Here is a 15,145-nt window from a genome sequence, read left to right on the forward strand (position 1 = left end):
CTGAATTTTGAAATCTTTAAAGAACTAACCAAATTTTATTTTTTTCTCCATGCACGTTACCTTTGAAACTTCAAGGGCTTGTTCCAGCTGTATGAATTTGTGGCAGTATTTTATATTAGCCTAGCTTTAAGTTGCCAGCACAGTAGTAGAGTTTGGTGGATGGTCTTTTCTTTAAAGACACAGTCTTCTAGTCTGGGCTTGGATAAGAGTCCCAAAACGGGATAATACAAGTCAAATGAAGAAAGGCATAAATTTGTCTGTTGTTTTCCCTTTGACACAGGGTCTCATTTTGTTACCCAGGATAGAGTGCAGTAGCACCATCATTGCTCCCTGCAGCCGTGACCTCCTGGGCTCAAACCATTCCTCCACCTCAGCTTCCCTAGTAGCTGGGACTACAGGCACGTGCCACTACGCCTGGCTATTTTTTTTTTTTTTTTGGACAATTTTTTTTTTTTCCCCTGGTAGAGATAGGGTCCCACTATGTTACCCAGGCTGGTTTTGAACTCTTGGGCTCACCCCATCTCTACTAAAAATACAAAAAATTAGCTGGGCGTGGTGGTGGGCACTTGTAGTCCCAGCTACTTGGGAGGCTGAGGCAGGAGAATGGCGTGAACCTAGGAGGCGGAGCTTGCAGTGAGCTGAGATCACGCCACTGCACTCCAGCCTGGGTGACAGAGCGAGACTCCATCTCAAAATAACAACAACAACAACAACAACAACAACTCTTGGGCTCAAGTAGTCCTCCTGCCTTGGCCTCCCAAAATGATATGGGTTTACAAGTGTGAGCCACCACGCCTGGCCAAATTTGTCTTTTTAAAATTCTTAAAAATGAGTATTTTTTATTTAAAAATTTTAAGTGTTTTTACCCTTAAAAATCAAGAAATGGCTGGGTGCGGTGGCTCACACCTGTAATCCCAGCACTTTGGAAGGCCGAGGCGGGCGGATCATGAGGTCAGGAGATTGAGACCATCCTGGCTAACATGGTGAAACCCTGTCTCTACTAAAAATACAGAAAATTAGCCAGACCTGGTGGCAGGCGCCTGTAGTCCCAGCTAGTTGGGAGGCTGAGGCAGGAGAATGACGTGAACCCGGGAGGCAGAGCTTTCAGTGAGCCGAGATTGCGCCACTGCACTCCAGCCTGGGCAACAGAGCGAGACTCTGTCTCAAAAAAAAAAAAAAAAAAAAAAGAAAAAATTAAGAAATGTGGCTGGGTGCGGTGGCTTGTGCCTATAATCTCAGCACTTTGGGAGGCCGAGGCAGGAGGATCACTTGAGGTCAGGAGATCAGCCTGGCCAACATGGTGAAACCCTGTCCTACTAAAACAAACAGAAATTAGCTGGGTCTGGTGGCATGTGCCTATAATCCCAGCTACTCAGGAGGCTGAGGGCAGGAGAATTGCTTGAACCCGGGAGGTGGAGATTGCAGTGAGCAGAGATCATGCCATTGCACTCCAACCTGGCTGACAGAGTGAGACTCCATCCCTCCCCTCCTCGCTAAAAAATGAAAGAAAGAAAAAAAAAAGCTGCACAGTAATGTGTTAATGAGAAATGCCGTGTCACAATGCTGAAATATAAAAATGAGACCAATACCAGTATTTATGAAGGGATTGTTTACAAAGAATTATGATGTACTGGACAGACAATACATTTGCTGTTGAGGAGACTAACTGCTCTGTTCTAGTTTCCTTTTTTTTTTTTTGACAGGGTCTCCCTCTGTCACCCAGGCTGGAGAGCACTGGCACAGTCATGGCTCACTGCAGCCTTGACCTCCCAGGCTTAGGTGCTCTTCCCACCTCAGCCTCCTGAGTAGCTAGGACTACAGGCGTGTGCCACCATGCCCACCTGATTATTGTATATTTTATAGAAATGGGGTTTTGCTATGTTGTCTTGGCTGGTCTTGATCTGCTGGGCTCAAGTGATCTGCCTGCCTTGGCCTCCTGAAATGCTAGGATTACAGGCATGAGCCACTGCACTTTGGCCTGTGTTCTAATTTTCTCTTTTTCTTTCTTTTTTTTTTTTTGAGACAGAGTCTTGCTTTGTCACCCAGGCTGGAGTGCAGTGACTCAATCTCGGCTCACTGCACCCTCTGCCTCTTGGGTTCAAGTGATTCTCCTGCCTCAGCCTCCCTAGTAGTTGGAACGACAGGCGTCTGCCACCATGCCTGGCTAATTTTTGTATTTTTAGTAGAGACGAGGTTTCACCATATTGGCCAGGCTGGTCTCAAACTCCTGATGTTGTGATCTGCCCCCCCCTTCGGCCTCCCAAAGCGCTGGGGTTACAGGCATGAGTCACCGTGTCCAGCCCTTGGTTCTAATTTTCAAACAAGGAGTCCTGTAAGTTACTGACTGGGCACCTTCCTTTCATCTGTAAAATGAGATGGTGTTTTGCTTTTGTTTTCCTAGCATGATGGTTATGCCATCTCTTGTTTCTTTCCAGTTATTCTGTGTGAGATGGTGGAGCATGCCATGTTGTTAGGTAGAAGACATGTCCCCAGCTCTACAGTTAGCAAGCTTTGAGATAGGTAATTTAATTGGGTGCTAGCTATGTCAGCCCTTGGAAAGACCAAGAGCACATCTAAATGTAACTTGGTGATGGGCATTTTTGTAGTGGAAGAAAGACTGTAGTCCTGTCCATTTGTATATTCTTTTTTTTTTTTGAGACGGAGTCTCGCTCTGTTGCCCGGGCTGGAGTGCAGTGGCCGGATCTCAGCTCACTGCAAGCTCCGCCTCCCGGGTTTTACGCCATTCTCCTGCCTCAGCCTCCCGAGTAGCTGGGACTACAGGCGCCCGCCGCCTCGCCCGGCTAGTTTTTTGTATTTTTAGTAGAGACGGGGTTTCACCGTGTTAGCCAGGATGGTCTCGATCTCCTGACCTCGTGATCCGCCTGTCTCGGCCTCCCAAAGTGCTGGGATTACAGGCGTGAGCCACCGCGCCCGGCTGTATATTCTTTTTGATGACTTCATTTGAGTTACGGGGTAGACCTGGAAACTTGAGAATCTTTAACAGGTTCTTTCAGTATTTTCTCAATTCTTACAGAATCCAGGTAGCAGATCTTCTTTTTTTAATAATTGGATTTTCTAATGAAGTGGTAGTTCCCCCTGTGAATTCTTGCATTTCAAAAATTTTTGTTGGTCGTTATTGACCCGGTTTGGAGTTGGCTCTGTGGCACTGAAACTCAAGAGGAAGATGGGAGCTCCTAGCTTTGTTTGGAAATCAGCCCCATGAGGATAATATTGAAGGTGCTGAGGGTGACAGCAGGAAATGGGAATGATGTTGTTGAGGGTGGAATATAGAGTGATAACTGTGAAGATGTGGAAAGACTTAAGAGAGTGACAGGTTAGTGGTTTTAACCTAATTTTGGGGAACAAGATTCATATAGACTTTTTCTCTTCTATTATATGGAAAGTACCATACAAATATTAGTAATAATCATATATGTCAGTTTATCAATTTTTCTGTAGCCAGCTATGCTTTTATGTACAACAAAGGAGAAAGCAGCCCCTAAAATATTGCCAGAGTGAAGAACACACGTTTTGTGTGCTCGGTTGGAAGTGTTTCCGTAGTCATCCAGGGCTTCTTTCACAGTCTCCGTGTTGATATTATAGCAGTTTCTCAGGTTTATGGGCAAGTGACTATAGCTATTCCACTTGGTGGACAAAGCAGAATGCATTATCAGGCCATCTTTGGTGCACTTCACAGAATTGTCACCTGTGCCTGGCGAATGACTAAGTTCTAGCAGACCCTCCCTGCCATTCTGCTGCCTCACAGAGACTCCTCTTAAGAAGTTATACAGTTTTGTTCAGGACTGTGCTAGATCCCACTTATCCTGGTGCTGGTTATTCAGTTTTCATGATTGCTCAGGCTTTTATTTTGCCTTTTTTCTTTGGCCATTTGCATATTGGTTATGGAACAGAGAGATAAAACATGCGCATAGAGTGGATTCCTGTTAGGTTCCTGCCACTTGTACAGTCTCGCTGCAGTTACTGGACACATTTATGGAGTAACTGATACAGCTGTTTAGTATTGGACAAATATGTCTTTCACTTTAAAGTAGTAAGCTCAAAACCACTAACTTCGTATTTATAGCCTGTCTCCAAAACTCCTCCTTCCTTTATTCTTTTAAAATTGCTGTAATAAGTATGGACTCTTTAATGCCTGCTACATTTTTTGCAGATTTGGCCACAGATTTATTTGCTTTTATCCACATTTCTTTTTTTCTTTTTTTTTTTTGAGACGGAGTCTCGCTCTGTCATCCAGGCTGTAATGCAGTACCATGTGATCTCGGCTCACTGCAATCTCCGCCTCCTGGGTTCAAGTGATTCTCTTGTCTCAGTCTCCTGAGTAGCTAGGATTATAGGCCCACACCACCATACCTGGCTAATTTTTTTTTTATTTTTAGTAGAGATGGAGTTTCACCATGTTGACCAGGGTAGTCTAGAACTGACCCCAAGTGATCCGTCCGCCTTGCGCTCCCAAAGTGCTGGGATTACAGACGTGAGCTACTGCGCCCGGCCTGATCCACATGTTTTTAAAAGTTGGTTAATGTCACATAAAATTGGGATTTGGGGCTTAAAAAAAATCAGAAAATCTGGCAGCATTCCCAGTGACTGAGTAATGGCTGTCTCCTTTAGACAGGATAGTATGTTGTCTCCAAATACACATCACCCCCCATACCCACCATTTTTGATATACACCTGGCTGCCTTCACTAATTGCTGTTACCTGCCTGGCTCTTTGGGCACCTGAGTTTGTAATTCCTGCTTTATTACTGAGCTCTCCACTTCCTGCTGTGCTCTTGTACTCTTTGTTTTTTGTTTTCTTTTTTCGGAGACAGAGTCTCGCTCTGTCGGCCAGGCTACAGTGTAGTGGTACAGTCTTGGCTTACTATAACTTCCGCCTCCTGGGTTCAAGTGATTCTTGTGCCTCAGCCTCCCGAGTAGCTGGGATTACAGGCGTGTGCCACCATGCCTGGCTAATTTTTGTATTTTTATAGAGATGGGGTTTTACCATATTGCCCAGACTGGTCTTGAACTCCTGACCTCAGGTGATCCTCCCATCTCTGCCTCCCAAAGTGCTGGGATTACAGGCATGAGCCACTGTGCCCGGCCTCCTGCTGTGCTCTTTGGAACAGGGTACTGACTGCCCTCTTTGAGGTGGAATGGGCTGTGAATCCGTTGAGATGCCCCTCAAAAAAGCTGTGGTCTGAACCATCTCCCTATCTTTTAAAATGAAAATTTTAGGCTGTCGTGGGTAGGGGAACCATCGTGGGGAAGGATGGTGTGCGAAAAATGTGAAAAGAAACTTGGTACTGTTACCACTCCAGATACATGGAAAGATGGTGCTAGGAATACCACAGAAAGTGGTGGGAGAAAGCTGAATGAAAATAAAGCTTTGACTTCAAAAAAAGCAGGATTTGATCCATATGGAAAGAATAAGTTCTCCACTTGCAGAATTTGTAAAAGTTCTGTGCACCAACCAGGTTCTCATCACTGCCAGGGCTGTGCTTACAAAAAAGGCATCTGTGCGACGTGTGGAAAAAAGGTTCTGGATACCAAAAACTACAGGCAAACATCTGTCTGGATGTATTGATGGAATTCCTGGCTTTCTAAATGATTTTACTTTCTGCCTTGAATTTTCAAGGCATAGATGTCAATTTACAGAATAACCTGTTTTAAGACAATAAAGTTTAAACCAGAGAATTTGATTGTTACTCATTTTGCTCTCATGTTCTAAACAGCAACAGTGTAACTAGTCTTTTGCTGTAAATGGTTATTTTCTTTACAAGCATTTTATTGAACTAAGTGGCAAATTCCATGAAATTATTTCTCAGTTCTGTATGGACTTTTATTTAATATTATTCATATAATTCTCCCCCCCCCCCCACTTTATTTATAGATACTGCAGAAGTGAGAAGGAGATAATAGATACTTTGCTCTGAATTTGGCATCCCGAGTTAACAGTTCTCCCCTCACTTCTTTACTGGTGTCACAGTTATTAAAATCAACAGCCTCTTAACTAATTGCAGTTTCATAGGATATATAAATGTTTCAAGCCATTATTGCTGAATGGTTCTTGAGTTATTAACCTAGACCCAAATCAAAGACCAGTTGGATTTATGATGTTTTTTATTTGTTCCTGCAGCCAAAGTGCCAGTTCCGTTAATATGTGACCAAGAACACAAGGAACATCCATATGTCCAAATAAATACACTGAATTTTAGGAAAAAAAAACCCGAAAATTTTAGTTAAGCAATTTTTCAAAATATTTTTACTTGTGTTTTGCAACCCTGTCTTTACAGCTGTCCTATAAGGTAGGCATGTGTGGATTTATGTCCTGTTGGGAAGCCGTAGGGCTTTTTCTACTTCTGCTAGGAAGGATGTATTTTCTTGAAAACAATTTCAGTGAAAGACTGGACTTTTCCTGTGGTCCTTTCAAGGTAGCCACAGTCCTCTTGTGGCCCAGTTTGCAGCATCGAACCCTGGGCACAGCTTTGCCATGAAAGGCCATTGAGAAACCATCAGATCCTATAATTGGTTCGTGGTGGAGCCACCATTTGGTTGGAGAACTTTTGATTCCAGTGCAGCACGGTGCTATTCTGACACTGGGTTACTCTTTCAGATTGAAATTCTTCATTCCATTTTACTATTTGCTGGGTGAGTGCAGCAGTGACACGGTTGTCAAAAGTTTACTAATAATCTATTTTTTGTCTTAACAAAACACTTTTTGTAGTATTTGATGAACATGCCATCTTTTTCTTTTTGAGACATCTTACTCTGTTTTCTAGGCTGGAGTGCAGGGTCACAATCGTGGCTCACTGCAGCCTCAACTCCCTCCTCAGCCACCTCCTGAGTAGCTGGGGCCTGTGGCATGTGTCACCACACCCGGCTACTTTTTAAAATATTCGGTAGAGATGAGGTCTCTCTCTGTATTGCCCAGGATGGTCTCAAACTCTTGGGCTCAAGTGATCCTCCTGCCTCAACCTCCCAAAGTGCTGGTATTATGGGCATAAACCATCATTTTTACATACTTTAAAAAAAGCTTATTCTCTGTTTTTCAGTACATTTTATAGTTTTATGAAGTTTGAGTCTTCTCTTTTGTCTTCCTAGTTTTAATCCTTTAGATTATCTTCATTTACAAATATCTTTTGTTGTTTTAATTGCTTGTAATTTACACTGTCTCTCTTTATTTTTAGGTGACATAATCAAATTAAATATGTGTATTTTGACAATAAATGTGACCATACTCCAGCCACCCCTTCACACACCCCGGGTTCTGAAGTGCATCTCTGATGTGGTCACAGTAATTTTTTGTTTTACTGACTTGCATTTACACTACAATGTTTAGGGAACTGCCTATCATAATGCTTCCTTTAATATGTTGTCCCACACAGCACTGTTTTACATGATGTAAATGTGTTATACAAACAAGCTTCCATGGTCAAATGATTTTTGGGAAATGCAGAGTTAAGCAGAGTTACACAGGTTTCCTTATGGGTGTCTTTGTGGGGGGTCTGTCAGCACTGTGACTGTCTGAGAGCTGGAGTCAAAGAGGACAAACTTTTTTGGTCTCGGCATCTGATAGGACTGATATTTCTTTTTTTTTTTTTTGACACGGGAGTCTTGCTTTGTTGCCCAGGCTGAAGTGCAGTGGCATGATCTCTGCTCACCACAACCTCCTCCTCCCAGGTTCAAGTGATTCTACTGTCTCAGCCTCCTGAGTAGCTGGATTACAGGTGCGCACCACCACGCTGGGCTAATTTTTGTATTTTTAGTAGAGATGGGGTTTCACCATGTTGGTCAGGCTGGTCTTGAACTCCCGACCTCAGGTGATCCGCCTGCCTCGGCCTCCCAAAGTGCTGGGATTACAGGCATGAGCCACTGCGCCCAATCTAGGACCCATATTTCTAATGTTGCAGTGGAAATATTTTGGGAAAAATTGAGCTACTGTGATTTTTGCATTATTACTTTGTGTAGGTGGAAATGGCTCATTGTTTCTCAAGGTTTCTAACGTGGCATGTTGCTGTATTGTTCCCTTTAGTTTTGCAATAACTGAGTGCAGTCACTGGAGAGAGTCCAGGATGGCCTGGTTGAGACATTGAAGATTTAGGAATGCATTGATTGATTGATTGATTGATTGACACAGGATCTTTCTCTGTCACCCAGGCAGGAGTGCAGTGGCGCAATTACTGGCTCACTCCAGCCTCGACCTCCTGGGTTCAATTGATCCTCCTTCCTCAGCCTTCCGTGTAGCTGGGATTACAGGTGCAAGGCACCATACCTGGCTAATTTTAAATTTTTTTGTAGAGACAGGGCCTCACTGTGTTGCCCAGGGTGGTCTTGAACTCCTGGCTCAAGTGATTCTCCTGCCTTGGCCTCTGAAAGTGTTGGGATTACAGGCATGAGCCACTGTGCCTGGCCTAGGAATGCTTTTAAACTGCTGTCTGATTCCTGATAGGAGGAAGATACTATCACTGATTGAAAGGGAATATCCCTGATAAAGTTCTCAGTTACACCTATGTGCACAAATCATGGTCCAATTGTGAGTTGTTTTAGAAAACAGATGCAGGGTACGTAAAGGAATGGGGCAGGACAGGCTCCAACTGGGTAATTGGCGTGAAAGGAACAAGGGGCCAGGGGACGTGAACTCCTAGGCCTAGGACTCCAGTCAGCCCACTGGAAGTCAGGTGAGTTATGAATATTGCTCATGTGCCTGCTGAACATGTGTGGGAGAGTTTCATTTGAGGGAGACGGAATCCAGGAGGAGACTTTTGTCTGTGAACTTGGGCTGGTGTGCAGCCTTTCTCCTGAAGCCTGATGGAATTAAGCTTTGAACAGTTCGGCAGATTCTCACTTGTCATTGTGGGGCTTGTTTGTAGCTGGGGTGTGGAGACTGCTTTTATGCTAAATCATTCCTGTCACGCGCTCTCAAGTGAAGCAGTCTGCGGTATAAGCCTTGCTGACATTTGTATAGAGTGGCTCTGCCCCTGGTGAGAAGAATGCAGCAGCAGCTTTACGTGTTTGCTGCTCCTGAACCTTAGATCTTTGTTGACAGTGATGCTGAGAGAAGAGGATGATATGTCGTATTTCAAAAGGATCAGAACTAAAGCATAAACCTTTAAAAAGGAAGGTCCGGGAGTCAGATAGATTTAGGTTAATCACTACCACCTACTTCTAGCTAGGAGAATTAATTTTTTCATTTGTTCATTTGGGAATAACATTACCCATTTTATAGGATTGTTTAGAATAAATGTAGCATACAAGTGTGTATAGTGTAATGAGGTAGCATATGGTATAACACTTAATGATAACTAGGTGTGTTTTTGGTCTAAGTATATGAGACAGACCTGGTGCTCTTCAGAAGAGCCTTTGTGGAGCCTGTTTTTGGAGTCAGCTAACTAGTTTAATAGTAGAGAACAAAAATTGGTGAAAGAATTTTGAAGCAATAAGATTTATCTCTCTCTGTTGGTTATTCTTAATGTTTGTACAACTGCTTAATTGAAATTATGAGACTTTTTATTTTAGCAAAAGAAATTACTTTTCAGCAACTTTGCCTTGCGGAGAAGAAACTGCTGCAAATATGCTATTTGTCCTTTAACGGGGAGAACTTCAGTAGTGAACTTAAACACATTTTATTAAATATCACTTCTGACGTGCTTGACTTGTTTTTGGGAGACTTTCCAGTAAGATTTGCTAGAGAATAGTGGTGATATTTATTATATCAGTTCTAAGAATTAAATTTTATTTTATAAAAGTTTATTTTCATTTAGCTTATTTACTGCTCCGAGCAACTCTGGGAGGGTGCAAGAACCCTTGTGTTTCCATGAAGAAAGACTTGATGCTCAGAAAAGCTCTGTGACTTTCTCCTCAGTGACCTGCAGAGCTGGGGTTATAATCTAGGTCTTTTTGTCCAGCACTATTTGATCTCTACCCTCTTCCCCTTATACCATGGGTCTAGGATGTCAAGGGATTCAACCTTGGTTATTTTTAAAAGATAGTGGCAGTCAGAAATAAAACTTAGATGTCTCTATATGTAGAACTTTTAGAGAAATAGTTTGTGTCTAAATTTGTAAGCTCATTCAGTTTAAAAATGGTTCCTATAATATGGTGCTCATTTATTACTTCAGATTCATTGCTTCAGTAATGACTTTTAAATAGAACTCTATTATTAGGGTGATTGGACTGAAGTCTGATTGGACTAGAGTTAAGAGATTGCATCACTATAAATAGAGTGAGATAAAATATTTTACATAATGTGATTGAAGTTTTATGAGGTCTCAAAAGTTGGAACCTAGGATCTTCTCTAAACGGATACTTTGACCAGTTTCAAATAACAAGCTTCTCAGCGTGCAGCTTAAGTTGTACACAGAGTGGCTACTTAAGAGAATTTGGGAATTAAATTATGTCCTTTGGCATGTTCAATTATGTTACCTGACTCAGAGTTTCATTAGCTGCTTCATCAATAGTTTTTTTAACCCCAAAGCTTTAGAAAGTAAGATTAGCACACTAATTAGAAAATCATTTAAAGACCAAAATGAAAACAGAACAACTCTAAGAGCTTTTAGTGTGTTCAGGAAATGTTAGAAGTGGTCGTATGTGAAGCCATTGGTATAGTTGTTGGAGAGGACAACCTTTGGTAGACATAGATGAATTTAATACCCTTCTTTTAGTTTTTATTTTTAAAATAGACATGGGGTCTCGCCATGTTGCCCAGGCTGGTCTTGAGCTCCTAGGCTCAAGTGATCTGCTTTCCTCAGCCTCCCAAAGTGCTGGAATTACAGGCATGAGCCACTGCACCCGGCCAATGCCCTTCTCTAATAGTGCATTAGCACGAAAAGGTTGGAATGGCTTTAAAGGCATTTCAGTTTCCCCGTGATTACATAGGAATGTGCCTAGTCTCTGTTATTTAGAATTTGATAAAAATATATGGGAGAAATGTATAGTTTGTAAAAACTTCTAAGCAGTTGTGAACTGTAGTGAATTCATAAGTGATTGGCTGGGTGCAGTGGCTCACGCTTGTAATCCCAGCACTTTGGGAGGCCTTGGCGGGTGGGTCACTTGAGGCTAGGAGTTCAACACCAGCCTAGGCAAAATGGTGAAACTCCTGTCTCTACTAAAAATATAAAACATTAGCTGGGTGTGGTGGCCTGCACCTGTAGTTCCAGCTGTGTGGGAGGCTGAGGCATGAGAATTGGTCAAACCTGGGAGGTAGAGGTTGCAGTGAGCCAAGATTGCACCACTGCACTCCAGCCTGGGCAACAGAGTGAGACTGTGTCTCGGGGGAGGAAAAAAGATTGTTAAGTTCTAATCAAACCAGAATCTTTTCCTGTCACCTTAACTCTTATAGTAGTGACTCTAACCTTCCCTTGCTCTGCCATCACCATCCGTATTGGGTTACTGTTATAAAACTACATTATTCCAGCAATTTTACCAAAGTTTGGGTAAGTATTTTTAGTAGGCATTGTGTGTTTAAATTTTTCCACTAACATAAGAGGTTAATATTTAGTTGAAGCATTAGTAGAAGCACAGTGATCAGTGGATACTGCCAAAAGTTTTTCCAATAATTAGAGTGGAATTTTGAGGAAACAGTGTATTACATGCTAAGATTGAATGGATGGGGATGGGAGAAGGATAACAGAAGACATATTTTGCTATTGGTTTCTTGATGTGATATGTGATGGTGAATATTACCTCTAAACTAATGTGCAAAAAAATCTCAAGAAAACCCAAATCTAAAAACCCCCAAAACAAAAAAGTGTGCCAAAGAGGGAAAGCCCATGCCAGATCATCTGCTTTGAATCAGTAATTTTTTGCTGACAGCCACTGGGGAATGGGGCTGTAACTTTCATTTCCATTTGGTATCGGGAAGCTATCTGTTATAAATTTCTACCAAATAGTTGTATGGAACCCCATTATGCTGGTAGTAATCTTTGACTAATAATAATGGATATATGTATGTGGCTCATGAATAGGGATTGTTTTATTTTTCAATTTTCAGTGAACTAGAATATACAGTGTAATGATTTTGGTGGATAGTGGTTTGATTAGTAAATGCTATATTTCATGGTTTGGTAAGATTTGATTTCTCTCTCTTTTTTTCTCTGTCATTCCAGGGTGTGGATGAATGGAACATAGCTCGCCTGAATACAGTCTTGGATGTGGTTGAAGAAGAGTGTGGCATTTCTATTGAGGGTGTAAATACCCCGTATCTATATTTTGGCATGTGGAAGACCACGTTCGCATGGCACACCGAGGACATGGACCTCTATAGCATTAATTATCTCCACTTTGGAGAGCCCAAGTCTTGGCAAGTTACTCGTTTAATGTTCATTTGCTTTGGAGTTTTGAAATTTGGGCATCAGGCACATATTGAAGAGGATTTTGTTCTTTGATTTGGTGGATTCAGATTTATGTGAGCTGTAAGGAAGTTTTTGACCGTAATAATTAATTGTCTTCTATTCTGTCTGGGATTGTGCTTGGGAACCATAAACCCTGTGGTAATTTGTACAGTCATGCACTATATAACAACGTTTAGATCAATGATGGACCGCATATACAATGGTCATCCTGAGTTTACAATGCAATTGGAAGACTCCTTTTCCATGTTTAGATATGTTTAGCTACATAAATACTTTGTAGATAAGTACTTTGTGTTAAAATTGCCTACAATATTTAGTACATTACAGATTTGTATCCTAGAAGCAATAAGCTATGCCATATAGCCTAGGTCTGTAGTAGATCCACCATCTAGATTTGTGTAAGTCCACTCCATGATGTTCACACAATGGCGAAATTGCCTTACAACATAGTTCTCAGAAAGTATCTCTGTTATTAAGTGATACATTACTGTATATGTAAAGTTGCCTGTAGTCCATTTTGTGAGCCATGAATTGGTAGATAATTTAGGCTCCAAGAATTTGTTAGGCATCTTTACTTCTTTGAGCATTTGTTGGATTAGGTATGTGGGAGGTAGTTAGAAGTGAAGAGTTGACTTCCTCGGTGTAGTTTCAAATAGTCTTCATGATCTTCTAGTTCATCCTCCTCTAATTATTTTTATTTTATTTTAATTTTTTTTGAGTTGAAGTCTTGCTCTATTGCCCAGGCTGGAGTGCAATGGTGCGATCTCGGCTCACTGCAACCTCCGCCTCCCAGGTTCAAGCAATTATCCTGCCTTAGCCACCTGAGTAGCTGGGATTACAGGCCCAGCTAATTTTTTGTATTTCAGTAGAGACAGGGTTTCCCTGTGTTGCCCAGGCTGGTCTTGAACTCCTGAGCTCGGGCAGTCTGCCCACCTTGGCCTCTCAAAGTGGTAGGGTTACAGGCATGAGCTGCCACACCCAGCGAATTTTTTAAATTTTTTATTTCTATTTATTTATTTTTTCGAGAAGGGTCCCACTCTGTTGCCCAGGCTCGAGTGCGGTGGTGCAATCTCAGCTCACTGCAACCTCTGCCTCCCGGATTCAAGCGATTCTCCTGCCTCAGCCTTCCGAGTAACTGGGATTACAGGTGTGCACCACCACGCCTGGCTGATTTTTGTATTTTTAGTAGAGATGGAGTTTCACCATGTTGGCCAGGCTGGTCTCAAACTCCTGACCTCAGATGAACTCCCCGTCTCACCTTCCCAAAGTGCTGGGATTACAGGCGTGAATCCTGTACACACAGGGCTTGGCTATAGGATTGATGCCCTGTAAAGAATTCTTGTATTGAATCAGGAGAGTGTTAAATTATTTTGGATCAATCTGTTTAAGGGCAGGCAAGGAAACATTTAATAAAAAAGATTCTTGTCTAGGCCAGGTGCGGTTGCTCATACCTATAATCCTAGCTCTTTGGGGGCCCAAGCTAGGCGGATCACTTGAGCCCAGGAGTTCAAGACCAGCCTGGGCAACATGGCAAAACTCTTTCTACAAACAAGAATACAAAAATTAGCCGGTCATAGTGACTCACGCCTGTAGCCCCAGCTGCTCGGAAGGCTGAGGTGAGAGGATCACCTGAACCCGGGGAGGTCAAGGCTGCAGTGAGCTGAGGTGGTGCCGCTGCATTCCAGCCTGCACAACAGAGGGAGACACTGTCTTAAAAAAAAAAAAAAAAAAAAAAAAAAGCCTAAAAGGTAACTATTAAGAATACTAAGTTTCCTGAGTTGCTATACATAGATATGTACGGCTCCAGGTGGAATCTCTGAGACATACATTTCTAGCCACCGTGTGTGGCAGGTTTGCGGAGTAAGTGTTCATGAACACAGGTTTGTACTGAAGATACTTCAAAGCAGCTGATGATTTATTTGAACACTTCTGGCTTGAAGGTTTAGGGGAAAAGTATCCTTAGAGTAAGCGGATAGAGAACTGCTTTGACAGTCAGTGGTAAAGTATTATTTTCTTGGAATGAATATGAACTTTGGAGCCAGAAGTCCTGTTTTAAAATCCAAATCTGTCACTTACTGGGAATGACTTAGGGCAGATCACTACTTTCCCTTCATCAGGAGTTTCTTTCACTGCCAAATGGAGGCATGATTTATTCTCTGTCTACTTAAAGGACATCTAGGAGGGTCCAGGTATATACTGTGTATAAAAGTACTTTGTAAACTGTAAAGTATTATACAAATACTCATAATTACTATTATTTTGATAACCATGAAAATAATTTTTTTTTTTAGTCATAGTAGTTGAAGTCTGAACTTTCCATAGTGTATGTATTTATAATAGAATAGGAGTTTCAGTGATTTAAAAAAAATGTGATTCTCCTTTCCAAGCCTCTTGTGTGAGTAAGGTTAACTGCTGGAGGATACAGAATTCAGATGGTACCTTGAGTCTTTCTTTCCCAGACTGGGTACAAACAAAATGAATAAGAAACTTTCAGATTTACTCTGTAGAGAATGAGGGAGACGAGGTGTAAGAGGATGTGTTTTAAGCTGTGAAAAGGTCTAAAATCAGGAAAGGTTTTCCTGAAGGTTTTTAGAAAATTAAGAATGGGTTGTAGCATTTTGGACATGGTTAAATTTCATTCAGTAAACTGAGATTTTGTTAAAATACTGTGCAGCAGTTAAGAAGTATCCAATTACTCAGGATAGATACACGTTAGTTCAAGGCTTTCTCATTAGATCTTTTGATCAGTGTTGTGTAGTACTTACCAGCACAGGTTTTTGTGTCAGTCTTGAG

At 41.9% G+C, this 15,145-nt stretch overlaps 2 protein-coding genes across 8 annotated transcripts in view; both read left to right on the plus strand.

Moving 5' to 3' along the window:
* KDM4C (lysine demethylase 4C) overlaps positions 1-15,145 on the plus strand; it is a 425,827-nt gene that overhangs the window by 90,187 nt on the left and 320,495 nt on the right. For 6 of the 7 annotated variants that reach the window (XR_004177866.1, XR_004177865.1, XM_009188789.4 and 3 more), the window contains one exon: positions 12,107-12,300. The exons of the other annotated variant lie outside the window; for it this stretch is intronic. Coding sequence is in view for 4 of the 6 variants with exons in the window: in XM_009188789.4 (XP_009187053.1) it covers positions 12,107-12,300 (194 nt within the window). In the remaining 2 variants the exon portion in view is untranslated. The remainder of the gene's footprint in view (positions 1-12,106; positions 12,301-15,145) is intronic. 7 annotated transcript variants of the gene reach the window in all.
* On the plus strand, positions 5,014-6,217 carry LOC101025247 (cysteine-rich PDZ-binding protein). Its single transcript, XM_009188788.4, has one exon. It carries the CDS (start codon positions 5,272-5,274, stop codon positions 5,584-5,586), a length of 315 nt encoding a protein of 104 aa, XP_009187052.1. The 5' UTR covers positions 5,014-5,271; the 3' UTR covers positions 5,587-6,217.

Source organism: Papio anubis, chromosome 13 (assembly GCF_008728515.1).
Source record: "Papio anubis isolate 15944 chromosome 13, Panubis1.0, whole genome shotgun sequence".
Taxonomy (NCBI): Eukaryota; Metazoa; Chordata; class Mammalia; order Primates; family Cercopithecidae; genus Papio; species Papio anubis.